Genomic DNA, 27,803 nt, shown 5'->3' with positions numbered 1-27,803 from the left:
GAAGGAGGCGGCGATGTGACGTAGCGTCGTCAGCTGTTCTTGTTTTGCTTCTTGTTCCCCTTCTCCTCCTGCAGGAGAACGGAGCCTTGACACCGCCGCCCTGAAACACCGTTTTACCTCAGACCCGCGGCTCTGCGACGAGCTCTCACCCGCACAAGAGCCGAGACACAATTCTTCCACATTGGATCCGCCTCCCGCCGACATCGAGCGAAGAGGTGCAGCCGATCCCAGGCCTCCAATCCAGGGCGGAGGGAGGGAAGGAGGACGCTGGGTATCGGGATGGAGACCGCGGAGGGAGCTGCTGGGCCTGGCGGACCGGACGGACCCGGACTCCGGTTTGGCTGCGCCTCTTTCAACCAGGACTCCACGTAAGCACGCAGGCGGATAACAAGCGGCAGAGCCACGAACACACTCATCCTGTTTGATTTCTCCCTGGCATTCGTCCAATGCCTCTGGCTTTGCCCTCAAACTATGTTATTCAACACAATGGTGTGTGGTGAAAAACAAACCACCTTATATTAACAAGGTTAAAGGGGCACTCCATCATGTTTACTCATGGGGAAAAGGATCAGCACGTAAAAACAGACGTAACACCGTCTGTAATATCCATGATGACGCCACAGTGATGCCACTACCATAGCTTTACCTCAGGCATCAAACCTTTCACAGAAAATTTGAGCTCAAATAAACTGGGAGAACGGAGATCGAAAGATCTGGGTGAATACCACAGTCTATGGTGAATACTGGTCAGAGAGTGAGTGTGTGAGTGTGTGCGTGTGTGTGTGTGTGTGTGTGTGTGTATTATGGGAAATCTAGGTCAACAGTGTTTGAGTGCAGAGGTGAAAGGATTCTGATTTTCAGTGTTTCAGGCTTGACTCAAACTCGGGCCTAAAAGGGATAGTTCACCCAAAAATGTAAATTCACTAATTATCTACCTACCACTATGCCGATGGAGGGGTGGGTGAAGTATTTGAGTCCACAAAACACTTTTGGAGTTTCAACAATAAACTTTGACCACTTCTTCAAACATGTGTGTGGTGTCATCCAAGTGTCCTTAAGACACTCGAAAAAGCTTAATTTACACCATGTTTTTAAACTAAAAGTCAACTGATATCCTCCTCTGGAGCTGTGTTCACGTTGGCACACACTCACTGCACACAAACTCTCGCCCAAGGGTGCACGCGGGTTGCGGGGTAACATCGCTAGTTCCAGATAGTGGACATTTAGGCTAAAAACATGACCTTGTTTCGAGTCGAATATGAATGTTTACGCTTACGGACACTTGGATGACACCACAGGAGCACTAAGTGTTTTGTGGACTCAAACACTTCACCCACTGTCCATCGGCATAGTGGTCAGAAGATAATGAATTCATTTACATTTTTTTAGTGACCTATCTCTTTAAGGTCAGGATATTTCAGCCCCTGGTGGACTAAAACTCCACATGTCCCTACAGAGCTTAATGGACATCACAATCATGGCTCTGCTGAATGATGATGATGGCTGTAGAAACCCAACTGTTGCAACAGAGGCATTCTCAGTGCCCTGAAGAGATCTAGGATTCCACGGGTTTAACTCATATCAATTGTGTTACATCACAGGCAAAAGGAAGTGCTGAACACATTTAGTAAAAGGGACAGTTCACCGAAAAATTTAAATTCACTCATTATTTACTCACCACTGTGACGACAGAGGGGTGGATGAAGTGTTTGAGTCCACAAAAGACTTATGGAGTCTCAGGGAGTGAACTTTGTTGCTGCCCAATCCAATAAAATTGAAGTTATCGGCGACCTATCCTTCAGACATAATAAAACATCAGGAAAAACATAGCATGCCCCCATACTGCTCATGTTGTGTCATCAAAGTGTCCGAAATCCCCGACATTCATATTCGATTAGAAACTGCTCATTTACACCATGTTTTTAGCCCAAATGTCCTCTGCCATCTTCCTACAAGGTGCATTCACGGACCCTCGGACACACCATCGTGAGGATACATCTGTTACCTTTGCCACTTACAGTCAATTGTATCGGATTAGGCTTCAACAAAGTTTACCCCTGAGACTCCAGAAGAGTTTTATGGACTCAAACACTTCACCAACCCCTGAGTAGATGATGGGTAAATTGAATAAGCTATACACTGCACATTAAACAGAAAGTCACACAGAGGCCTGCCTGATTTGGCTCATTATTCATACATACATATAATTTAGCTGATGCTTTTATCCAAAACGACTTACAGTAATTTCATTAAAATACTCATTAATCCAAAGATCAGAGCGGGATATTTTACATGTCTTTCAACATGTTCTCTCTGTATGGATGAAACCTGCTCTCCCCTCACATAATAATCTCCAGCCCATGTGGCAGTAACAGTTTTCAGACGGCAGAAGAATGCACACTCAGGATTTTTACGCTTTGCCTCCAGCGTGTAATTAACTTGTTCCCTCTATTTATTGTCTAATTTCTTCTCCTAAAATAGCGATCGAGTCTTTGTTTAAAAGAAAGGCCGGAGATCAGAGAGAACGCTGTGTGTTACACATTCTATTTATTCTGCAGAGCCAGTGGAAATTCTCTGTATTTAGTGAGTAGTTATGTAGGTTCCTTCCTGTTAGGGCACAGGATGAGACAGGACAGGAATGTACAGATCTTACAGCAGCGAATGAAAATACAGGTGGTCATTTAGAAAACGAGGAGAGACATGAGGATTCAGAACGTTGATTATTTTGTTGTGACTGTGATAACAGGTGGATGCTAACCTATGTGTCAACCTCTATGTAAATATTCAGTTCAGAATCCCTGTGTGGATTCATTGTTTTTGTTGTGACATTTTTAAATCATAGATTATAAGAAAAAACATCAGTTTAGAGAGGAGAGAGAGACCAGGACCAGTTGTAACCTCTGTATTTAAGCTCTGTCAGACTGGTTATTATAACAACAATAATAATAGTGATACCTATTGTAACTTATATGTTATTAATGATAAGACAGAGTCCAGACCTATAGCAGCATGACTAGGGGATGGTTCAGGACTCACCTGAACCAGCCCTGACTGTAGACTTTATCAAAAAGATCTGTTTAAGTGTCACTTTAAATGTAGAGATGGTATCTGCCTCCTGAACCCAGAATGGGAGCTGGTTTCAGAGGAGAGGAGCCTGGTAGCTGAGGGATACCAGCCTGTATGGTTTTATGAGCTCTCCGATATTTGATGGCTCTTGATTATCAAGGGCTTTATATGTGAGGAGCAGGATCTTGAATTCTACTCTGAAGTTTACAGGGAGCCAATGCAGCAAAGCTTAGGGGTTAATGTGATTTCCCTACTAGTTACTGTTATTACTCGTGTTTGAGCAGTTGGAGGCTTTTTACAGATTTAGTGGGACATCCTGATTATAAAGAGGTAAAGTAATTACAATTTTCTAAATTTTATACTAATTTGCATGATATTGCGCAGATTGAAGAAGATATCTGTCATAATTTATCATGCAACATGATGTCAAACAATATCAGGCAACATCACAAAGAGTCACATTATATCACAAAAAGTAATATGCCATGACACGATGATACATCACGTACGACACCACATCACGCTGCGTCATGTCATGTCATCCCATCCTGTGAGTCACATAGTACATCATCTCATGCCATCATGTCAAGTCACATCATACTATGTCTTGTTGCATTTCTCCATCTCATTTCATGACAACTCACCGCCCCTGGGCTGAAATGTAAAATACAGAAAATCAATAAAAAGACTAGAACCAGAATCTTCTGGCTGCCTTAAACAGTCATATACAGTAATTTTTTGTGCCATAAGACTAGCAGGTTGACTGTCACATAAGTCAGTTTTATATCATCTCTTGTTGTTCCTCACCTGACAGTTATCCTTTACCTTGTGACTGAATTTCTTCATTTGCATTACCATTAACAACAAGTTGGGATTTTCTTGTCAACCTACTTCAACTTGTTTTTAAAGCTTGTAAAGTTTTGTTTGATTCCTACACTTAGGTGTAGGACACATTTCACCACTAGGTGGCTCCCCAAAGTAAGAAACAGGGAAGACAGTGTGATGATGTGCCACTCTTGTCAGGTCAAATTGTCCCTGTACTTCCAGCCTGAGTGCAGCGATGTAGATTAATTCCATCTCTGCCATGAATGTTTGCCGTGGAAATACTGAGAGAGACTCAAGCTTTAAAGAGGCCTTTCAGTTGCACTGATGATTGATATACTGTGTTTGTGTGTGTACATGTGTTACAGGTCACTGGCTTTGGGAACAAAGATTGGCTACAAACTGTTTTCTCTGACCATGGTGGAAAAACTGGACTGCATCCATGAGAGTGGTAAGTATGGATCTGTGATACTACACTCTGCATCGATGTGGCCTAAGCTAGAGATGTTCCTACATTTCTCTCCTCTGATACTTGTACATTGTAGGGCTGATACAGAGTATTGATCGGATACCAGTGAATTAAAAAAAATAACTTGTATATCGTATTTTGAAATATAAATACACAGACAATGAATGTCATAAAATGTCTTTTATTATCTACTTAAACAGTCATAACTATGGAAAAATACAAATTAATAAATCAAGGAAGACACAGCCATCAGCACAAGTGCAACCCCACAACGTCTTGCATATGGCACACCTCACCATTGGACTTTCCAGTGTGAAATATTTCCTAATTGCTGACATTTTAGCTAGCTCTGCTAATGCTACAGTACCAGATATCACATTTTTCTTCACTTCTAAAAACAGTACTTGACAGTGGCAATGCAGCGTAGCGGCTGTTTTTGCACAACAATGAAGAAGTAATTTCTGGGAAAAGAAAACTGCAGTTTTATCTTGGTGAAACCAATACACTTCTTATTGGTTGGGTCAGTACATAGATTTGCATGCTCACCGATGTCCCGCCCAACATTTTCGGAAGTATTGGAGGCATTTCAATTGGTGGTATCGGTATCGGAACATCTCTGGGCGTTTAACTAACATTACATTTGAGTGTAAACATTATTAAACAGATGCTGGTAATGGGTTGCTGAGATTTTTCTTCTTGTCTGCTTAATTGTCAAATTATGGCAGCATGAGCATCAGAATCTCTGGTAGATCATTGACTTTCATTCATTCTGGTTCCCGAGACATTCTGCTTTTGTGTTAACCGAGCTGATGTAACAGCTTATCTATCCACCACGTCACGTCTCCTCAGGTTTCCCTACAAGGAAGTGATAATGGGAAAGTACGTCAAACACTGGTGACATTGTATAATCAGTTTCATGCATGAATAGCTCTTCTTAAAGATCAAATGTATGAGATTTTAAACTTTAATACAATAGCCAACCACTTCTTTCTATGTAACAATATAGTGGAATAATGCTGTCCTGAGCAGACCTAGAATGAAGTCCAAACTCCATATGTGCTGGTTGTAATACAAGCTTCTCTGTTCTTTGTTTTGGTAGCGTGTTAGTGCACGTGAGTCGCTCCCTGTGAAGCTGTTGACCCTCTACACCTTTATAAAGCAAGATGGCTACTGTTCCATTTATAAGTATTGGAAAGTGACGCCCGGGTGGAATCTGATTTTACGCCCTTTTCTGTGCTTTGACATCTTTCAGACGCACAAACAAACACATTGAAGCTGTAGTCACACTATAATGTTTTATTTTTTAAGATCACAGATTAGACAAAGATGACACATGTTAGCACAGAATGTAGTTTTCAGTTTTTTAGAAAAGGCTTCTGGTTCAATGTGAAAAAGGAATTTCCCCTCAGTCTCCAAATTAAGGTGGAAAATCACAAAATTGTGGGGCTAAAATGTACCCCAGTACCAGGCCAATTTCAGGCCAATTTTAAAATTGGGTCGACAGAGCCATTGTGCTGGTTTTATAAATGTTTAATTTTTTAGCACATTTATTAGGGCCCGAGCACTGACGTCAAAGGTCAGCTGAGGCCCTATTGAAATTGTAAGGATTATTATTATTATTATTCAGACAAATGAATTGGCTTTTTGAGGGCTTTACCATGCTCAAATTTTTACCAAAATTTGAAGAAAGTTAGAAAGTGGTGAAAATTTACGTATTCTGGAGGAATTTTCAATGGCCATCGCAAAATGGCTCAACGGTGCCCCCCGAGACCCCTGGAACGTGTTCACATTGACCAATCTTCACAAAAATCAATATACAGGTGTATCATGACCAGACAAACAAAAAACTCTTGGGTGCAATTGGAAAAACACAACAGGAAGCCTGCTATCTTGCATTTAGTGGCCATTTTGGCCATATTCCACATTTTTACTTTGATGTACTTGTACCAGGGCTTTCATTTTATTTTTGTTTTCCCTATGAGGTATTATATCCTAAAGGTGAGTTTTGGTTTGTCATTTGCTGAGGCTTGTTGATCTTATCCACATGGGAAGAGATTCTTCAAATTAGATTAACCTTTTTGTAATCAATTCTTTCAAACACTAACAACCTAGGCGACAGTTACTCAGGTTGTCCACTTAACACAACTGGCTAACCCCAGACCACATGCCGTTCTGATGGCTGCTGTATGAATTTGTATTTCAATGGATGAATGTGACTGGAATAAAAGTGCTTTGAGTGGTCGATAAGACTAAAAGTGTAGTTTTCAAAGAAGTAATGTCAAATATCTGGAAGAAACCCAGAAACTGGACAGCAGCTGGATAAATGCTAAAAGTTTGTAAAAGAAGAGTGGACAATTCCTCCACAGGGACATGAAAGACTCATTGTAAGTTCTAAAGTTATCTCGTTTTAGTTGTTACTGCGGAGGGGTGTTAGTTAACTCTATGGGTTTGTCTGGACAGGCGGACGCTTGGTTTTATAAACAAAACATGTTAGTCTGGATTTAGCCTGAAACCCTACACTGACGCGAGCACCAATGGACTGCATTGTTGTCTTGTTGGCTTTCCTTTTCACAGGGTAATTTCCTTCGGTTGTACTTTTAGTTGTGTATTTCCTTTAAGGTTCTTTTTATAATCTTGCCATTTTCTTAAACATCTGGCAAATGTTCCTAAACTGTCCTAAACACAGCTACAGTCACCGGTTTAATGTGGGAGGAAGCCTGACATTTCAACCAAGTTTCTGCTAAATCACAGTGTAACTGTATCAGAATAGGAGAATAATTATGATGAATATATGCTGACAAAATAGCTGTGTGAGGAAAGGAATTCTCTGTGCATGTAAACAGATGCAGTTATTATCCAGTCAGTGAGACCACCAAAAGGCCAACGTCTCCACGTCACAACATTCACTGTGTTGTTGGAAGGTTTCAGTGGCTGGATGCCAGACAAGGCCGTGCTTGCAGTAATAACACGGTGCTCATGTCTGTAGGCAGAATCCTCCCATGGAAAAGAAGAGTTTTCTAAGAATGGGTGTGTGTATGATCTGTAGCCTGCAGATTACTAGAGACCTGGTTATGTCAATATGACAATTAGAATAAAGGATATAGGCCTATCCCAATCCCAACAGATCTTGGATAGATCGATGTGAATATAATAAAATATGTAATTACCTTATTTTTTGGCTTTTGTGTAAAAGATATAGGAAAACTTGTCAATCTAAGACGACAATAACATTTCATCCACATGTACAGTCCAGCTTTTTGAATCTGAACAGTACAATAGTGTTTGGCGTCTAGGTTCCAACTTAATCACTCCCCCATATGATTACACGGGAATGTTGAGAGTGATGAGCAAATACTTGTAACCCCCCCGTTGGAGCCTACAGGTAGATGCTGGGGATAATACTGCAGCAGCAGTGTGAGCAAGAGGGGTTGATGGGAAATGTCTCTCTGGTTAAATAGACCACCTGATAAGGTGGATATGTAGTATAGATGGTTATGGAGAGTGAGGTATGTCACATGATGTATGTAACATGATGGATGTAACATGATTGGCGAAGCGCAGCTCGAGTTGCCTGCCAGAACTAGCTCCCCGGTGTCGCCACATTTCTGATTAACCAGCAGCGAATGTTGTGTTATCTCTGTGTTTTACAAACCACGTAATGCGATATTGGCGGTGTTGTGCAATAATAGATAGACTTGATGTTGACTAATTTTTAATAATCATAAAATATGATTATTAAAATAATACAATTATTTATTAAAAATAATACAATACTAATTAAAAACGATAAAGTTATCAATTAAGAATAATGAAATTATCAATTAAAAACAGTAAAATTATCAATTTACAATAATAAAATGTGTAATTATAATGTTTAAAAGACGGGGCACCACCCTGGTATGAGGGACCAACAATCAAATGTAAATATCAGTCTCATTTAGATGTAGTTCAATTAGAAATCTCAATATTTACTATTAAAGATTATAAAATGAACAGTGAAGGTTATGGAGTTCTTGACAGTGTAAAGGTGGTGGTTTTACAACAGGTATCGGGGGCAGAGATATGATATACATATACATACATATGAAACTCATAAACATCACACAGAATCAAATAAACAGTCTTGCTTAGCCTAGTATCATTATAAAGCCCAGTTGTGTTACCCGTTCGTGGAAAGGGAAAAAAGAAGTTGCAGTTCAGTTCGCAGTTCTCTGAAATCGTCTCGCCGGTCGTGTGGTTTCTGCCTTAGCGGTTCTGTTAAGCTGTGCCGCTCAGATGCTGGTTGAAGTTTTCCTGCAGGACATCAAGTCGCTGCTAGGAGTTTGGTAGAGCTTGAGTTGTGAGGAGGTTTCCTTGGTAAGATGAGCTGGAAGCTGCATCTTTGCACTCCTCTCGAAGAGTTGGATGGAAAGAGAAGATGTGAGGTGGGGCAGCCAGGCTTCTCCCCTCGGCGATGCAGTAGAAGAGAGGCTGGACAGCCTTCCGCCTTAGAGGGATTGTAGAAAGAGATAGTAGAGGGGGAGAACTTGCCTTATATTGGCCTGGGACCTCACAGGTCATGGGGTCCAGAGTGACCAATAGGAGTTGAACGTTGTGGCTTTTCACACCTCTGTGTGAAGTTCTCCAGAACAAAGTACATTTGGTTTCAGGCTTTTGACTACATGTAGGCCGAACATTGGTTTCTCAAAAACCATGTCCCAACAGCGGCTTTAGACCAAAAAGGGAAAATTGGTCATTCAACAAATACTGGAACTTCAATAACTGAAAACTAATCAGATAACAACACATGCTGTACAACAAGCGCTGTTCATTTGCATCCCTGTAAAAGTCGATTTATCGTAAGAACTGGGATACTGGAGTCAAAGATAGAGCCCACTCACTTCAGTAAAAACAACTGGCTGAGCACAAAGGCTTTCTAGATTCTGGGTTAACTCTGGCGTGCGGCCAACTGTACATACTGGCATTATTCTTCAGGCAGGCCTCTCGTGTTGTTTGAATTACTAATTTAAGAGGTGGAGGTGTCCTGTTAACAGTTTTACAGACATCTCTTTTATGATGGTGGTTAAAAAAATTGCTTTTTGGCAACAAAGCCATGCATGGCAACTGGGACAAACTGGCAGCGCAGCTCAGTGATGCCATCGTATCAGCTCTATTGGTGAATCCATGGTTTTCATCCACCCTGTCAAATGATCATCTTGAGAAAGTGGCCCAAAGATGTGTCCCAATGTCTGTGTGAATATGGACAACACTGTGTGTTATGGAAGTTTTCTTGAAGCTGGTGAAAAGAGAAACTAGAAAGCAGCTGAGGTTTAATGTAGACATGCATCGAGGAGACCAAAAGGTGGAACAATATAACAACGCTCACAGAGTAACATGAGCAATTGTCACCCCCTAGTCTCCTCATGTCTCCAAAAGCATCCCCATATATCTCCCTCTACTTGCGCCACCCATTCCAACAGCACATCATCCATGAATGACTAGAATTGCTGTCACTCTCTTTGTTACATGCAGGTGTTCGCATCTTATTGGATAGTTAAGCCTAAAATATTTAAATCACATTGTGTCCTTACGTCTTCTACTGGTGTAATACTCAAAAGAGTGGAGGTTGGTGCCTCTTTGTCTCGGGCAGCTGAGTTAGATATGAAAGTCCATGAGTATAGACACTACAGTGTACTGATAATTGGTCCTTTATCTATAACCTGACCTTGGTACTGCTTGGAGAGCGAAGGGAGTATCTGTGGAATTAGACACTATTCTCCTGATGGTGTACAGATGTAATTTGTGAGGATGGTCAAAAAATCTCAACACTGTTCACAAATAAAACCACAATATCCTGGATACTAATGCTGCCATCTCATGCTGCTGACGTCATGTAGAGCCTGGACATTTGTGATTGGACGGTGTACCAAGGTCCCATTGATAAACCCACCCAAACAATCATGAGTCAGTCTCACCTGTCAATCATGAAGTCTCAGCCCATTTTCATAGTATCAAATAACTAGTTAAAACCAAATGTATCAGACACATAACACTTGAACATACATCAGTGTGATGCATTGGGAGATGTTTCGGCTTCACTTTTAGTGGTTGTTATGTCCGCCATCTTTGTACACGGTTATTAAACTGTTTTTCCGTCACTGACTGTTTGCCCCTGTTCTTCACCAGTAGAGACTCCAGATGTCTACATCGTGGAACGTCTCTTCTCCAGCAGTCTGGTAGTCGTGGTGAGCATCGCCATGCCGCAGCGAATGAACATCTATCACTTCAAGAAGGGGACAGAGATCTGCAACTACAGTTACCCCAACAACATCCTTTCTGTCAAGCTCAACAGACAGGTGAGCAACCCCGTCTCACAGCATCTTTACCAGTTGCTGACCCATTAAAAGACATGAAATTAAAGAAAAAGCACTGTTGTACAATTTTCTTTATAACATAATAAGTTTGGCTGCTAAGCTTACTTACTTGCACAAGCAAGACAAATGTTGGTGTTCTGCTTTACTGTTCCAGCAAGCTTATAAGCAAGGGTATTAATTAAAATGTTAATGTAACAAGTGTTACATGCTACTGTTGTGAAAACGTCCCTACAGGAGCAGTACAGAGCAGCTCATATTTACCCAACTCTGCTAAAGTAATGTCCAGGACTGGCTCCCACACAGTGGGGGGATATTCCACAGTACATAGAACGTAGTGTGTGGCTGTTACTCAAGAGCAGATAAACACTGTTCAATCCATCCCATGACCTTTTAGTTTTTGGAAAAGCTAATCAGAAGAAATGGCAATCTAAACACTTAGAAGCTGAGTATAATAAAGCCGCATTGACACCTATTGGTGTTTGGGGGTATAGTGTAGTCCCAGCTACATGCTGCTTGTTTCCAAAGAAGAAACAATTAATCATCAGCATTAGTGATTTGTCCTCTTTGTTTCCAACAAAGGAGATGATTCATTTTAGGCGCTTCACCACCAATGGGAACATGTAAACAACGTTGCCCAGTGATATTATACGCAGATGGTTCCACTCAGGGAGCAGAGGACATGATGTTCCAAATATTTTCAAATGTTTAACAAACCAGATGACCTGATTTGATGACCAAACAAACACTTTGCTCGACTGTAAACAGAATCCAGCTTGTAATGATCTTGTGGCTCCGCTGGAGTTAAGGCAAGATAGCTCAGTACTGCAGCAGCCTGAGTGAATGTGACCTTCATCTCAATGTATCTCAGCCATGATCTCGATAAACTGCATTTTGTTGGGCTGTTTTTTTTATTGACGAAAATACTGAAGGTTCATGTATATTTGAATACTACTGTTATTAGCAAATGATTCCACACTTAAGTACCGTGGTGAAGATGGTAAAAATCACATCTTGTCATCTGTCACTGAAGATTTTGCATGCTGACATCAAGCACTTGGAGTAGTGGGCTACAGACAGACATTTATTGGTCAACACTGTATGAAGGGACCTAAAAAAAGGGCCTAATCAAAAGCTACATTATTGCATAATTCTATGTCTCCACCTCGTAGAATTAAAATGTACTTTTAATGTCTTTGATATTTCACAGAGGCACCTCAAGTGTAAAGATCTTTTCCATCCCAAAATGCCACCAGTAAGCATGTGCTCAGTCCCAGATTCATTTTACAGCAGGACAATGAGCCCAAACTTACAGCAACTGATGGTCTAGCCCCCAGAGACTCTGATATCTACATCCTGGAGTCAAAGTGGGATCACATGAAGGAACAGACTCTGAGACAGGCTAGATTTCAGACTAAATTACACACTATCTGGCCATTATAGAGCATATGGATCCCATCTATGTTGAAGTTTCTGTTTCATAGATCCACAGAAAGTGATCCGCATGAGCAGTGGGGATCATCTCCCAGGCTCTCTGTGCCATGATTGAATTCAGCAGCTCACTCCTTCATAAAACTGTTGCCATGTCTTTGTAGACCCTCTTGGGTGACAAACCCAAAGTGCTGACTTGCAATTTCCAATGACTAGAAACATAAATACCAAAAGTAGCAAAGATTTGTTTTTTTAACAAGAGCTGTTTTTGAGAGAAGACAGTTTTCAGGCACCTCCGCATTGGCAGCCCTAGACTGTAATCTGATTACTCTGAAAACATTTTTTTATTCATTAGCCTTTTAAAGTGCCTAAATTGTTGTGTTGTTTAGTATTATGGTCATTGTTATCATTGTAATCATTAATGTGTGTTTACTCATGATCCTGCCTTCTCTAACCCAAGTAAATGTGAAGGTGCAGGAGTCATGTGTAGCTGTGAAGAAGTGACAGTGAACAGTTTCAATGTTGTTGATACATACAGTATGAGGGGGGAATACTACTGACTGCAGGACAGTACAATGAGCTGACGGCTGCTGTGTCTTGCAGAGACTTGTGGTGTGCCTTGAAGAGTCCATTTATATCCACAACATCAAAGACATGAAGCTGCTCAAGACTCTGCTTAACACTCCGTCCAACCCCTCAGGTGAGACACAGCCAGCACATTGTTCACGCACACGCACACGCAAACGCACACACACACGCAAACGCACACGCACACACCTTTTCTGTGGTTCAGAGCCTGAAACTATGTCTGACAGGATAAATCCAGTTTAGTTCAACAGTTTAACTGTTGTTCAACATCATTATGTAAACTAATAACATTGTACCAAGGTTAATTGCATCATAAATATAAGTCAGTACAAGAAACCTGAGCAGTTGGTAAACAAAGGCTTCAAAGAACCAGTTTGAGCGAGGGAGAGTGCGGCATAGATGAGGCAAGGCTTTTAAGGGCAGAGCACACCGGGCCCAGATGTGCAGTGACGCAGCTGACGTCACCTCCACCTACAGCTCGGAAGAATGAAGCACAGGGACACCTAGTGTCCAGGTGAGGATGGAGGGGGTCGTCACCGTTAAAAGATAAAAATATCACTTTAATACTGTTTGGGGACACAACTGTAACATGGCAGGTGTATTGTTCAGGGTTCAATGTTGAGTTGTGTGAATAATGCTCTCTGTAAAGCTGCAAGCTGGATTAACACAGCTCAGCCTCTACAGCCTCACATTCCAACAATTGTAATACATTTTAATGATTTTATTTCTAGAATAGATTTGTTTCGCACTTTGTCACTTTCAACCTTCAAAAAGAGTCACCATTTCTTTTGCAGAGTTGCCACTTGTGTTTAGATCACCCAGGTTAGTTATTCTTTCTCTTTGATAAACTTAAATCTTAAATCCGCCCACAGGTCTCTGTGCTCTCTCTATTAATCATTCCAACTCCTACCTGGCGTACCCTGGCAGTGCCACCATTGGGGAGATTATAGTCTATGATGCCAACAATTTGGTAAGTAACATGTATCACAGACCACCTAAGTAGTTTAGAATGGTGTCAGTGAAGTTTATCTATAACTTTTTCTGTCGATTAACAGTCAAGTTCTGTTACATACTTTCAAGAATCCACCATAGTTTGAATCCCTTTTTGGTACAACAAAGTGCAAGTGCAAGTGCAGTACATTGTACATATGTACTGTTAGAAGCATGCCCACGCTTATGATAAATAGCCCTTAACATTAGTCAGAATTGAAAACAAACATGTCATTTGGGGACAAGGTGTCACAATGTGCTTTTTTTATTCCGATTTTTTTCTGATAGCTAGGACTATGTTACGCAAATCTAATGCTTTGAGACTTTTTATAATTCATTAATTTATGTAAATTTGTTGTAATAATAACATAAAATTTTGTTATATCCCAGTACTAGCTTTCCAATATGCAATACCCACATATCTTTGAGAAACAACATACTAGAACTAGAACACCCCAACAGTTAGAGTTTTTAATGAATTACCTCTGAATATCTTTAAATGATACTCAAGTAAGTGTTAAAATGACAGAAGAAATAAAATAGAAAGTTAACCCCCAGAACTCAGAATATAATGTAAACTTGATATTAAGCAGTGGAAGTAAAGGACTGGAGTCCTGGCTTTACATAATTTCTCACAAACCCTGTGTCTTGATTTAAAGAACCTGATTTCAGTTTGAATAAATCCTTTAAATATAAATTCAAATGTGACAAAACTCATTCATGTAGTTCTGTAATTTTAAACTTAAGGGCACTCACCTCATTATGAACTCTCTGCTAAACACAGGTTGACTCCAAGATTCTGTTTTTGCTGAAGCAGTTTAATCTCAGGTCGTCTTCTCTTCACTCAGTCTTCTGACACAAGTCACTCTGATGGTTCTTTACCTGGTATCTATTTGTATGACGCCTGACACACATTTTTTCTGTGACCTGAAAGCCTTTTGGTCTTGGGAAAGGTTTGTATGATGTTGAAGAACCGATGCTGACTGAGGTCTCAGGATGTCCTAAAAGATTCAGGACAGTGTAAGATTGATCTGGGATGAACTTGAGGGTTAGGCACTATTGAACACACACCAGGAAGGGTGTCTCTCTCTGAGATTGTCTGGTGACTCAAGGTCAGACAATTGTATGGCTTAGTAGTTGTGATACTGTAAACTAGGACATGTGATACGAGGAAATATTGATCTTTTAAAACTTGGAAAAGCAACCAGCTCATAGTGTTCCTCCATTGACAGGTCAAACCATATCGTCTCTTTCACTTTGCTAAGATGTTCAGACAACCTGAGGTTTCTTTTTACCAGGAAATACATCAGCTGACCTCAGCCACATGCTGACTGTTCAAATTAACTTAGCTAGGCAACGCACACCCTCATTCTCTCAATTCTGAGGACTCAGTGTTTTATATTGTGTTATGATGCGACTAGCAGACATGTCTACAGACACAATTTAAAGAAAGTAATACATTTTATATTGGAGCCCAACATGTACTGGCTATCGCAGCCTTTTATCCAAATATAGCTGCTATCTTTTGTCGGGGATGAGCTGTGGTGTCTGACTCGTCTAAATCAATCCGATCCCTGTTATGTTCCCTCACCAAAAATGTATTATTCTACTGCGCGAAAAAACATTCAGGATTAACAAACTTGTAGCTAAACTTTAAAAGGTAAAACAACAAAGGGATCTCACGGTAAAAAGACTGTACCGCTCCTCCATCTCAGGGAAAAACATTAATATTATTACTATTATTGTAGATTATATTAGTAAATGGTAAGATCAAATAATTATTTATAATTCTAAACGACAGAAAATCAATTAAACAATAATCAATGTTCAATGAAAGCAGAAAATGTCTCTAATAGTGGCTATATAATGTTGAGAGTTCAATCCACTCAAGTTACCTTATTGTCCTTGGACCCTCAGACAAGTATGTTGTTTGTTCAGAACAGAACCACATAGTAGACTTAAAGTATGACAACATTTTAGAATGTAAACCATAGACTGTGTAAACCATCTGGAAGGATGTTGAGCAACATCAATTAGCTGCCAACAGACAGAAGAGCTGCACAACGTCATCTCCACCATGAAGACCTAATAGGACAGGTCATTCAACCATTCAAGAAGCAAAACAAACCAAGAGAGAGGTCACTAAGATACCTTGGTTTTTCGGAGAGTTCACATTTGAACATTGACAACACTGTATACTGTGTTTAACTGATTCATTAAGACTGAGACTGACCTGCTGCTGGTAGAATGGTAACTGGTATAACCCTGCTGCCAGTTGACTTCTTTATAATTATGGGCAAGTCTTTGTTAGTGCAAAGAGCACATATGGCAGATATAAGATAAAGTTCACATTGACATTGACATTAAAACATCAAGTCCAAATGGCTTCTTAAAGCATTGAAATGTACCATGTCACAAAGAAAGGTCAACTGGTTTGTTTTCAGTTGAGTATAGATTTTTTTCCGACTTTGATACAACTATACCTCTGCATCCACTTGTGCAAGCGACAAACATTATTAATGTGGGAAAACACTCTTTCTTCTCCTCTTTTTCATTTCAGAACACAGTGACAATGATCCCAGCACACGACAGCCCTGTGGCAGCTCTCACCTTCAACGCCTCAGCCACCAAACTTGCCAGTGCCTCAGAGAGAGTAAGAACTCACCAACCTAATGACGTCTGAGAGAAGGACAGAGGGAATTAATCCTGGTTATTGTGATGACCTCCTGACTTCTTCTTTTATACCACCGAACCATCTCTTTCTCTTTTACCAGTACCTCCATCCATTTCAAGGGCTTTAATGAACTAAGGCTGACTATCCATTCAGTTTGTTATGGATATTCACTGTCCCCATGAATCTATTTTTTACTTTTCCTTCATTATCACTTTTACAAGGAAAGTTCCACCTTCTGGGCAGATAATCATAAAAACCCCTTTATGCTTGCCATTTTGTTAATTTCCATTCTGGATACATTCGGGGTCCTGATGGAATCAATACTTAATTTTGATAATTAATACTTAAAAACTAGATTAGATTAGATCAGATTAGACAACTTTATTTAAACATACTGGGGAAACTCGTTTGCCACCAGACAAAAGCATTACATTCACAGTAAACAACAAAATATGAAAACACCCTAAAAAGCCATTTGAGACTAAATTAACAAATAGAAAACATAAAAGACCTTTTTAGTCTTTGACAGCCTCTGAGAGCTCAATTGACATCATAGCCTTTCATTTGTGCCACGCTGTCATAACACATTGCATCAAGCCAATCTACCTTTACAGCTCTGTTAGTAAAAACAAAACCCAAAATATAACGTCTCTTTCAAAGCTTTTGTATTGTTGCGTAGAAGAGCAAAGGTTGAAAGCAGTGCATTATATGTTTACTCTTGTTAGATGTAAGATTATAAATGGTGAGACGACGGAAGAGCAGCTGCTCTGAATCACCAAGTTCCAAACAGAAGTCTTTGGTCTCTGCAGTATTCAGCTGTTGTAAACCAATGTAACAATAACACCTGACTGTCCAACTGTCTCTGCAGGGCACTGTCATCCGAGTGTTCTCCGTCCCTGAGGGCCTGCGTCTGTTTGAGTTCCGCCGGGGCATGAAGAGGTCAGATTTCATCAAACTGTCTAATGTGCACACCTCATTCTTGTTGTTTGGCCTTGTCTGTCCCTGTCAGGCCAGTGTCAAGGCCAGCACTTGTTGATGCAGGCGAAGAACTGCTGCTGTCTTCAAGTTTTTCCTGTGGTCCCCCTCATATGGTGGAATTTTATTGGCGTTTGAAATAACGCTATTAACTGTCGTGGATGACAGTGGCTCAGGGAGCTGTTTTTTTTTTATTTTGGGGTGAAAAAAATATTACTTTCCGTCATAGCGAATTAGTCCGACTGAAGTTAATGAAGATTACAACTTCTTCAAACAGATAGATTTTGACCTTCTTGGAGCGACATTAGCGTGCATGCATGAAACTTTATTACACCCTGATGACTGATAACAGTTATTAAATGGCACATGTCTTTGTTGGTGCAGATCCTTAAGAGCTGAGTAGCCTAATTAAGTCAGATGAGTCAGCTAATAGCTCAGTTAGGTGCAAAGTTAATTACTCTCTTGAAATAATTGATTATTCCTCAAGTGTTTGTGCCAGTTTGTGTGTGTGTGTTTATATTTGTCTTGTTTGTCTACAGGTATGTCAGTATACGGTCTTTATCCTTTAGCCCTGACGGCCAGTTCCTCTGTGCTTCCAGCAACACAGAGACGGTGCATATCTTTAAAATGGAACAACTGGGTCACAGGTACACACGCCAGACAGATCTCAGATTTTATTACTAAACATAATTAATTAACCTTCATGTACGTCTGGCCCCTGCTTCTGTCAGTCTTAATAACATTGCACTCGTAATTAGGTAAATCAGGTAATTTGTCCTTAAGGAAGCTTGTTCTCGTGTCTACAGTGGAGAGGACGAAGCTGCCACTTGGACAGCCTACATGGGGAAGATGTTTTCAGCAGCCAGCAGCTACCTCCCTGCTCAGGTATCTGGCATGATGAGCCAGGACCGTGCCTTCGCTACTGTTCACCTCCTCTTGTCTGACCAGAGGAACGTCTGCACCTTGGCTATGTGAGCGCCTCTGTTCTTTAGAAATCAGGGGTTGTACTTTTGCAGTAGATTTCTATCATTCTTTCTCACTATGTATAGTAAGAAAGAATGATAGAAACTATTTCTTACTTATTATTGTTATTATTATTGTTTATATGATCATTCAGGATCCAGAAGCTTCCACGGCTGCTGGTTGCCACGGCCAACGGCCAGTTGTTCATCTATAACGTGGATCCAGTGGACGGAGGCGAGTGCATGTTAGCCCACAAACACAGGTGAGGGTTGGGTCAATAATAAGCACTAGGTTTGATGAGGTGGAGCTCTGCTCTCTGATTTACTCTTCATTCATTGATCAATGTTTCTACACATGTGGTCTTCATTCAAGATAAATTCAAGAATCATTAAAAGATGATCATCCAATGAGCAGGATTTTCTCTTTATAAACTTACTTGTCAACATGAAGGTAATAGGCCTCGTTTTTCAATGAGGTCTTCTAATGGAGAGTTTTAACACAACCCATTATTTAACTAGAATATGTCTCATTAGAGCACAAACTCTGCCTTGGCCCAACAAATTATTTCTTTCATATAGACCAATTATTGGTAGATGTTTGATCTCATAATGTTAAAGAAAGTGGAAAAACAAACGTATCTTTCCACTGGTGTGGATCCACATCAACATTTTTAGAGTTTCCTTATACGATATCCATTAAGTTTTGTTGAAATCGGTTCAGTTGTTTTTGTGTAATCTTGTTAACAAACAAACGAATATATACAAAAAAATGAATATGAGAAAACATAACCCCATTAAGGAAATGTAATAACATAACTTATTAAGAGATGAGGTTGAAATGCTTTTTTCTTGGGATTAAATCTTCCAAACCTCTCAATTTTATTAGATGGAGTTTAATGCTTCAGCCTAAGATTGGCTCCTATGTGTTTAGGATGACATGCAGTGAGAGAGGGAGGGTTTTCCACTATCTCTTTCTAGTCCTTACCCCCAAATCTGTGGTGTTGAAAAAAAGTGAGCCAAATTTGGATGCATGGAAATAGAATCAATTAATACAATTACAAAAGAATACACTAATGCCTGACAGTCAAGATTGGATAGATATAAACCCCATGGTAACATTATTCTTGGTTACCTTATTATTACCTAACTGTAATATTAGGACTTCATATAAGGGAAGAACAGATGGTGATGCAGATCCCCCTGATGATGCATCTGAAGGGGGATCTACTAATAAAACAAATTTGACTCATACTCATCCAATTAATTAATTCATAATGCCAGTCAGTAAAAAACAAAAATGTGAAAAATGGGTACGGAAAGTATTCAGACCCCAAAATATTTCACTCTTTGTTTCATCGCAGCAATTTGCAAAAATCAAAAAAGTTCATTTTATTTCCCATTAATGTACACACAGCCCCCCATCTTGACAGAAAAAAAACAAAAATGTAGAAATTTTTGCAAATTTATTAAAAAAGAAAAACTGAAATATCACATGGTCATAAGCATTCAGACCCTTTGCTGTGACACTCATATTTAACTCACATGCTGTCCATTTCTTCTGATCCTCCTTGAGATGGTTCTACTCCTTCATGAGATTCCAGCTGTGTTTAATTAAACTGATGGGCTTGATTAGGAAAGGCACACACCTGTCTCTATAAGACCTTACGGCTCACAGTGCATGTCAGAGCAAATGAGAATCATGAGGTTAAAGGAACTGCCCAAGGGGCTCAGAGACAGAATTGTGGCAAGGCACAGATCTGGCCAAGGTTACAAAAGAATTTCTGCAGCACTCAAGGTTCCTAAGAGCACAGTGGCCTCCATAATCCTTAAATGGAAGAAGTTTGGGACGACCAGAACTCTTCCTAGACCTGGCCGTCCAGCCAAACTGAGCAATCGTGGGAGAAGAGCCTTGGTGATAGAGGTAAAGAAGAACCCAAAGATCACTGTGGCTGAGCTCCAGAGATGCAGTAGGGAGATGGGAGAAAGTTCCACAAAGTCAACTATCACTGCAGCCCTCCACCAGTCGGGGCTTTATGGCAGAGTGTCCCGACGGAAGCCTCTCCTCAGTGCAAGACATATGAAAGCCTGCATAGAGTTTGCCAAAAAACACATGATGGACTCCCAAACTATGAGAAATAATATTCGCAGCATCATGCTATGGGTTTTTTTTTCAGCTGCAGGGACAGGACGACTGGTTGCAATTGAAGGAAAGATGAATGCGGCCAAGTACAGAGATATCCTGGAAGAAAACCTCTTCCAGAGTGCTCTGGACCTCAGACTGGGCCGAAGGTTCACCTCCTAACAAGTCAATGACCCTAAGCAGACAGCTAAAATAACAAAGGAGTGGCTTCGGAACAACTCTGTGACCACTCATGACTGGCCCAGCCAGAGCCCTGACCTAAACCCAATTGAGCATCTCTGGAGAGACCTGAAAATGGCTGTCCACCAACGTTCGCCATTCAACCTGACCGGACTGGAGAGGTTTTGCAAGGAAGAATGGCAGAGGATCCCCAAGACTCATGGCTGTACTAGCTCAAAAGGGTGCTTCTACTCAATACTTGCAAAGGGTCTGAATACTTACGACCATGTGATATTTTAGTTTTTCTTTTTTAATAAATTTGCAAAAATGTCTACATTTCTGTTTTTTTCTGTCATTGGGTGCTGAGTGTACATTGATGGGAAATAAAATAAACTTTTTTGATTTTAGCAAATGGCTGCAATGAAACAGAGTGAAAAATTTAAAGGGGTCTGAATTCTTTCCGTACGCACTGTATGTTTATAAATGGCAGTGGCATGGCCACCCTGTACCTTGCACATGTTTAAATTAAAAACATGAATATATGAACCCGTGTAATATTTGAATAGCTTAGTACTGAAGGCACAATATCAGGGTAGTTATGTTTATACATGGCACTAGGCCCAGTTTAATATAAAACACAATTTTATACACTACATATTTTACGGGGTTCCCTGCTCCATCTCTCCACCTGTTTGGGGGTCCTTGGCCTGAAAAACGTTGAAGACCCCTGCATTAGAGGATTAGGGAAAGTTGTGAGACTAAAAATGTTGCTCCTTTACAAATATTCAATGTTTCACTGTTCTTTGAAAGTATTGATAAATGTCAAATGTTAAGTGCTTTTTCTCCTATGTCCATGCTTCACTCTTGTTTTTTGGCTCTTAGGCTCTTTGGCAGTGATGATGACCAGGGTGAAGGAATAGAGTCAGAGGGGTCAGAGGTCACAGGGCCAGCACAGGCATGTCCTTCCTATGCTGCGACAGCCGCCTTACCAGCCTCTGGACCCGTTACTGCTACCCTCACTGGTTAGTGATTACAGACATGACACTGTTTGTGAGCCTGTGTGTAACATGAAGAAGAAAAGTGCTATATTAATACAAAACCATTTACTAACATTTACCTGACCTCATTTAGGTTGAGGGTTTCGCAAAGTTTATTTCCTGGTAATTAATTAAAGTCATATAGTAGATTTATAACAGCTAACAACTATTAGCGTGGAGTAATGGAGTCACAATGAAGTTCTGATCCAAGCTTATCTGTCCACTGTTTCGGTGGCATGTGCATGTTTGTGTATGCACCCTTTTTCCGCCAAAGTGAACAGAATGCTGGTGCTGGTTCCAAGCTGGGACAACTTGCAATCCTTTAAGAACCAGTTTGCTTTTCAATGGGATAGAGTTCCCTTAGACCTATGCACCTGGTGATTATCTTACCATACCTCTACATCTGGCTCGGAACCGGTCCTTGAACTTCCTTGATGGAAAAGGGGGCATCTGTGAAATGATTGTCCCTCCCAACTTTGATAATACAAGATGGGACCAGCTCAGCAGTGATATAAAGATGACTACCTGTTTTGGTCTTTTGTGCGATTTGTTGACAATAGGAAAAGAGTCATAAAATGTCTGTCCTTGTCCTTAAATATTGTCTTCACTATCCAGACCTTAGGCGTCAGACCCTATAGAAGAAAGCAGTCTGTCTGGTATCTTGACCCATAAATATGGTATAACTCAATTATGGCAACTATAAAATCTCTCCTGGAGATTAATCATGTAGGTTTCTTCAGGAGTTGTACATAGGCATTTGGACCTGCTTGTGTTTCTAATGATTTTGGTCGCCTCCCTCATCTGTTTCTACCCAGGCTACTCTGAAGATGGTGGTGCAAAGAACGGCGAAGTCATTCCAGAACATGAGTTTGCTGCTGGACCTGTGTGTCTGGATGACGAGAACGAGTTTCCTCCTGTGAGCATCCAGAAGTGCTAATTGTCAGTTCTAGCTAGCTCTAAAAGCTTGTGTGTAGGCATGACAAAATATTCATGCAACTTAAAAGAATGACACTGCAGCTAACTGCTTCTCTGGCACACTTCAGAAAAGATGGTCCCAAATTATTAATAAGGTGCTAAGAAGTATAACCATTGAACTTGTAGCTGAAGACAGAGTTGTCTGAACAAAATCAACATCATCAATAAATCGTTGTGTCTGTTGCCAGTTCATCAGGCACACCAAGCTTAAATGACAGCTGCCATATACAGAGAACAGTAAATTCTCGCTTCATTTATGGTTGTAATTTGGTTCAGGTGGTTGCCATCTGTGCTTTCACCACTTGATTGCACTAAATCTTAAATAATATGGTAAATACCATCAACAAAATACTCGTTGACAGCTACGATGGAAATTTTTGGTGAAACTAGCTGTTTCAAATTGGTAGAAAATGATAATGATTCTCTCTCTTCAAAATCCATCACCAAACCCTTCTCAGACCCCCCCCCCCCCCCCCCCCCCTTGACAGCACAAAGTAAGTAGCCTGGTCACTAAAACTTCGACAGGTCACTTTCAACATGGTTCACATCTGAACTGAATGCCGTCAGATTAATTTAAAGACTGCAGCAGCACACAGCAGAGATACTGTGTACTCACTCAGAGGTAAGATGTGTGTGCTGTCAGTGGTTAAGTGCAGTAATAATGTATCACATCATCTGTTCTCCAGCTGTTTACACTCATACAAAAGATGGCATATAACAGCAATGTATGAATCAAGCTGTAAGGAACATATTTGTAATAAACACCTGTTGTATGTTTGAATGATACAAACTTTACACTTTAATGGAATGATGAAATCACTAATGCTAGGTCTGAAAATGGCTTCTTTGGAAAGCTGTGTTGTAATTACAGTGCGGAGAAAAGAAAAAGTCTGATCATGTCGCTACTTTTAACACTCCTCTGTGTTATCTGGAAATTATCAGAATATTCTACATATGTGCCTTATCTTTCAATTCAATGTAGGTTAAAGGAAAATTCCGGTATTTTTTTATCCTACTTCTTCCTCTGGAAATTGTAGCCGTTCTGTCTGTGGGTCACCCTACATTAACACCACCTCCAATCTGCGGAATCTGGTAAATTGAAAAATAACAATATATCAGGGATAGGAATGTATTCGGTCTCCTAATGCATTACAGACATTCTTTAATTTGTGTGTGTGTGCGTGTGTGTGTGCGTGTGTGTGTGTGTCTGTGAGTGTCTGTGAACCCTAGTGACACACATCTACCAACTTGAGTTATTAAGAGTCCAGTCTTTTAAGAACAGACTGGAGGTTTAGTTAGTGACTGAGCAGCTCTGACTAATACAAACCATTCAAGGCTTCTGACGATGTGGTACATGCTTCACAGGAAAGGCATTTAGACATCGCTTGATCTTTGTGGCAGTTTAAAAAACAAAGCACTTTGAAAACTTAGCTTGGAAAATCTTTTGCATTTACGAAGGTTGAACTGTTTTGGGATAACATGTATGTACAGTGTAAAACAAAGGACAAAGCCACAGGACACATCCCGTCAGTGAAGCACAATGGAGGCAGTTTCATGATTTGCCTCTGGGCCTGGGGCAGCTCGAAGTCCTTTTGGGACTACATGAATTCCTGAGTTTATCAGCGTATATTACAGGATAATATAAGGATGGCTGTTCACTAGCTGAGGATTAGGAGGCGTTGAGTGGGGCAGTAATGACCAAAGAAATCCAATTAAATCCACTAAAGAGTGACTCCAGTCAAAGAAAATCCACCTGTTGGACAGACCCAGACAGAGCCCAGACATTAAGCTGCTTTTGAGGAGTTGTACCGGAATTTCCCTTTAGCTGTGTGACAGAAACTGGGACGTGAGCTTTGACAAACTCTGTAGACAAAACTAACAGGTCTGTTCATGTGTTTTGGTAGATTAATTGGTGCCGCGACGGGACTGGAGGTGGCCCGGGGAGGCGCTCGTAAGTGGGTAGAAGGACAGATGGACAGACAGACAGGCACCAGCACAAAGGCTTTCTGGTGCCACGTTATTTTTTCCTTTCGAGAGAAAATAACATTGATTAACATAAACATTTGAATTGCCCTGGGAAGCAAAACACAGACCAAGAAGGAGAAGTCAAGTAGTAATTTCAGGACCACAATTATGTTCTCCTGTTCTACAATGATTGAGTTAAAGCAACGCTTCGGATTTTACACCAACAAACCTCAGAGCTATGGTTGAATTTCAGAATAGGAACTGTTAACTGGGAGGATATTTCTCAGTTTTAGATGCTGTTTGCTACTTCAAAAAAAAAATCAGGCTCTTTATGAAAATATGAGGTGCATGCTGGAGCATAAATATAACCACAATTTTCATAGCTTTATTACTTGACAAATATTTTTTTTAAGTTACATTATTGTACCAACATTTGTATTATATTGACAATAATATTTTTTAGTTTACAAATTGTTTTTCTTTTCATTACGTATTTTATTTTACTGTATTGACATGTATGAAATGTTTCTGTTTGCCTCCTGGATACATTTCAGAGTATGTACTGTATGTTTGTACCTATTATCATTTGTACAAGAGCAAAGTATTTTGCTAATTGCACAAGACCAAAACAAGTCAAAGAAACAATAATATAATACTACTAATAATGATAATAACAATTAAATAAACAGTGAAGTAAAAAAGAAACCATGCAAAGAATGTTTCTTGATTTGTTACGTCATTTATTTGAACTGAGATAAAGGAGCTTCCAGATAAGGTATTTATGATTGTCATAAATGACAGTGGTCTCTTCCATATTCACTAAGCAGGTGCAGATTATGGACCTGGAATGAATGTGTTTAAATGTGTTTCAATCAAGTAAAATTGTCATTCATGGGACTCGGGATGTAGAAGGCAAAAAAGTATTTTCTGAAAACTACATTTTTTAAACTGTAAGTGTCAGAAGCGACAAAGTAATGAAAGAGCAAACATGGTGTCCTATGCCTCAGTATGCTTCAACATCCGATTTTGGTTTGATTTGGAAATACAATATGTTCAATATTAATTAAATTTAAATAAACAGTAGATCGGTAATCACACAGTCAGTCTGTGAAGCAAGTTGAACATGTCCTCTGAAATACTACAGCAGTTGTTGGTAACTGGGTCAAAATTGGGGTCAAAACCATCGCTAAATCATTTTGATCATTTGATTATTTTCATTTCACCATATCGGACTGACACAGACTTTCTTGGGTGTAGCAGGTGTTGATCTACGTCATGACAACAGCATTAAAAGAATCACTTCCTGTTTTGCAATTTGTCTGCAAAGTAAAACTCTTGTTACAAAAAGTACACTGTTGAACAGTAATGAAGCACGTTCACATTCTTTATATGAAAAACCGGGACTACAACATTAGTGCAAAAAAATATAATCTGATTGATCATAGGTCACTTTTACAGTTCCAAAAAGAAAACTGCAACTCACCCCAGACGAAGTTAACATCCCAAACAGGCACGTTTAGAACGAGCACTGCACTAGTATAGGAAACATGGGAAGTTAAACCTCCAATCTAATATGCGTCAACTATGCTAACAATGGAAGTGGAAATGTGGAACAACAATCTTTGCTGACAGTACACATATATCATATGTATCGTATTAAGCTGCAGAGCTGTAAATTCACCACCTCAGAGGGGAACCAGGCCGCCACCGCACTCCAACTCTCCTCTCTACATCTGGGTTCAAATAGCTGACTGTACAGCAAAATGATTTTACTCCACAGAACAGCATGACAGCTTGCTTACCTGGAGACACTTTGGGGACCTGATAGTCCCTCGATGAATGTAACACTGACTTGAAGTACTGTATCTTCTTGATAAGGCCTTGGTCACCAGAACAGCACATGAGTTTGTATTCTTGATAATCCTCCAGTGAGAAAGAATATGACACAAACACTCAGGACTCCATGGTCACACTGGCTTACAATGATTACATCAGGGTATTCATGTTTTGGACAGTTTAACTGTTTGCAGTATGTTGCTATTAGATTGAGACTTATTGTCCTTTCATTCTTCAACCACTCTTAAATCCACCAGCCTGACACTTTTATGACAAGCATGCTCTTATTTCTTTTAACTGCAAACACGTCATCATTCATCCTGACAAACATTACCTCTCACAGTTAATCTGGAAAAGTCCACAGGGGAAACAAATATCTCACTTACAGGTTATTGTCCTGTGGCTAGTCTGTACATTATGTATTTCCTTTATCCGTGTGGTGGTTGCTTAACATTACACAATTGAGGTCTTTACAAAGACCATTATAAGCAGCAGTAAACTTACACCCATAAGGACAACGTAGTGCTGAGAGGTGACAAAGAAATGAACCCGCAGGGGAAGGACAAGAAGAGAGGAAGTAGCAGACTAACAATGGAAAACAATCTCTGACAGTTAAATTAATGTAAAGGGTAGAAGAATAGAGCTGAGCTCCTCTAAGGTGATGAGCAAGTGTATGAAACCAAATAGTTTCTACTCCATACAAGAATGTCGATTAATTTTTGGGCACGTCACTCTGGCATCATCTCTATGAATTTGATCACTGAGACAAATTTCTGGCAGGTATCTCATTTGTCAGACAAAACTATTTATTTTGGGATCTCTGAGGAAGCATCAGGGTGAGTGAAGTTTGAGAAATTAGAAAAAATTACAAATCTCATTTTCACAAACTGACAAAGTTGACAGTCAGTCAGTCGCTGACATATTGACTTACGATCACTGGAATAATGTCTGCTGCTTATTTTGGACTTGGGACTTGTCTTACATCATTATATTATCAGTGAGTGTACAGTCAACCAGTGGCCTGTTTGAACTGGAAAAGAACACAGTGAAGACACTATCATGTAGCATAAAGGTTTTACAGACGTATTATTCAGTAAGTTTGAGCTTCTGGCATGAAACATTTAAAAACTGACTGGAACAAATTGTGTAAGAACAGGACGCGCACTAGCGAAGGAAAACATGAAACCCTACCTTGCAATAACATTTAAAGTGATTTTATAGAATTGATCCAGACATTGACCTCATCCAACACTCTTCTTACATGTTACTTAATCACTCCACAGGTTACCTGAGGCTGACCACCCCTTAGACACACCCCTGCAATCACACTGAAAAGTATCAGGGCAGTTCTGAACACTCAGTGA

At 40.1% G+C, this 27,803-nt stretch overlaps 1 protein-coding gene across 3 annotated transcripts; it reads left to right on the top strand.

Annotated features, from left to right (window-relative positions):
* Window positions 1–43: 43 nt before the first annotated feature.
* wipi1 (WD repeat domain, phosphoinositide interacting 1) lies at window positions 44–25,290 on the top strand. Of its 3 annotated transcripts, none has more exons than XM_061090511.1 (13): window positions 44–368; window positions 4,257–4,339; window positions 10,526–10,692; window positions 12,742–12,838; window positions 13,599–13,696; window positions 16,277–16,369; window positions 17,259–17,329; window positions 17,905–18,012; window positions 18,172–18,336; window positions 18,483–18,590; window positions 21,509–21,648; window positions 22,479–22,579; window positions 24,543–25,290. In XM_061090511.1, exons 1-13 carry the CDS (start codon window positions 280–282, stop codon window positions 24,591–24,593), a joined length of 1,371 nt encoding a protein of 456 aa, XP_060946494.1. In that variant the 5' UTR covers window positions 44–279; the 3' UTR covers window positions 24,594–25,290. The 3 variants fall into 3 exon arrangements, with proteins under 3 accessions (XP_060946494.1, XP_060946493.1, XP_060946495.1); XM_061090510.1 differs by having other exon boundaries at window positions 10,523–10,692; XM_061090512.1 differs by having other exon boundaries at window positions 10,523–10,692; window positions 22,479–22,602; window positions 24,543–24,580.
* Window positions 25,291–27,803: the final 2,513 nt, after the last annotated feature.

The sequence above is a fragment of the Limanda limanda genome, chromosome 17 (assembly GCF_963576545.1).
Source record: "Limanda limanda chromosome 17, fLimLim1.1, whole genome shotgun sequence".
In the NCBI taxonomy this organism is placed as follows: Eukaryota; Metazoa; Chordata; class Actinopteri; order Pleuronectiformes; family Pleuronectidae; genus Limanda; species Limanda limanda.
This window is presented reverse-complemented; position numbering and strand designations above follow the sequence as displayed.

Bases quoted from the DNA above. Each gene is read 5' to 3' on its own strand.
- wipi1 (XM_061090510.1), top strand. From the start codon at position 280: ATGGAGACCGCGGAGGGAGCTGCTGGGCCTGGCGGACCGGACGGACCC. The intron at 12,839-13,598 runs GTGAGACACAGC...ATCCGCCCACAG, and splicing joins CACTCCGTCCAACCCCTCAG to GTCTCTGTGCTCTCTCTATT. The intron at 21,649-22,478 runs GTTAGTGATTAC...GTTTCTACCCAG, and splicing joins CGTTACTGCTACCCTCACTG to GCTACTCTGAAGATGGTGGT.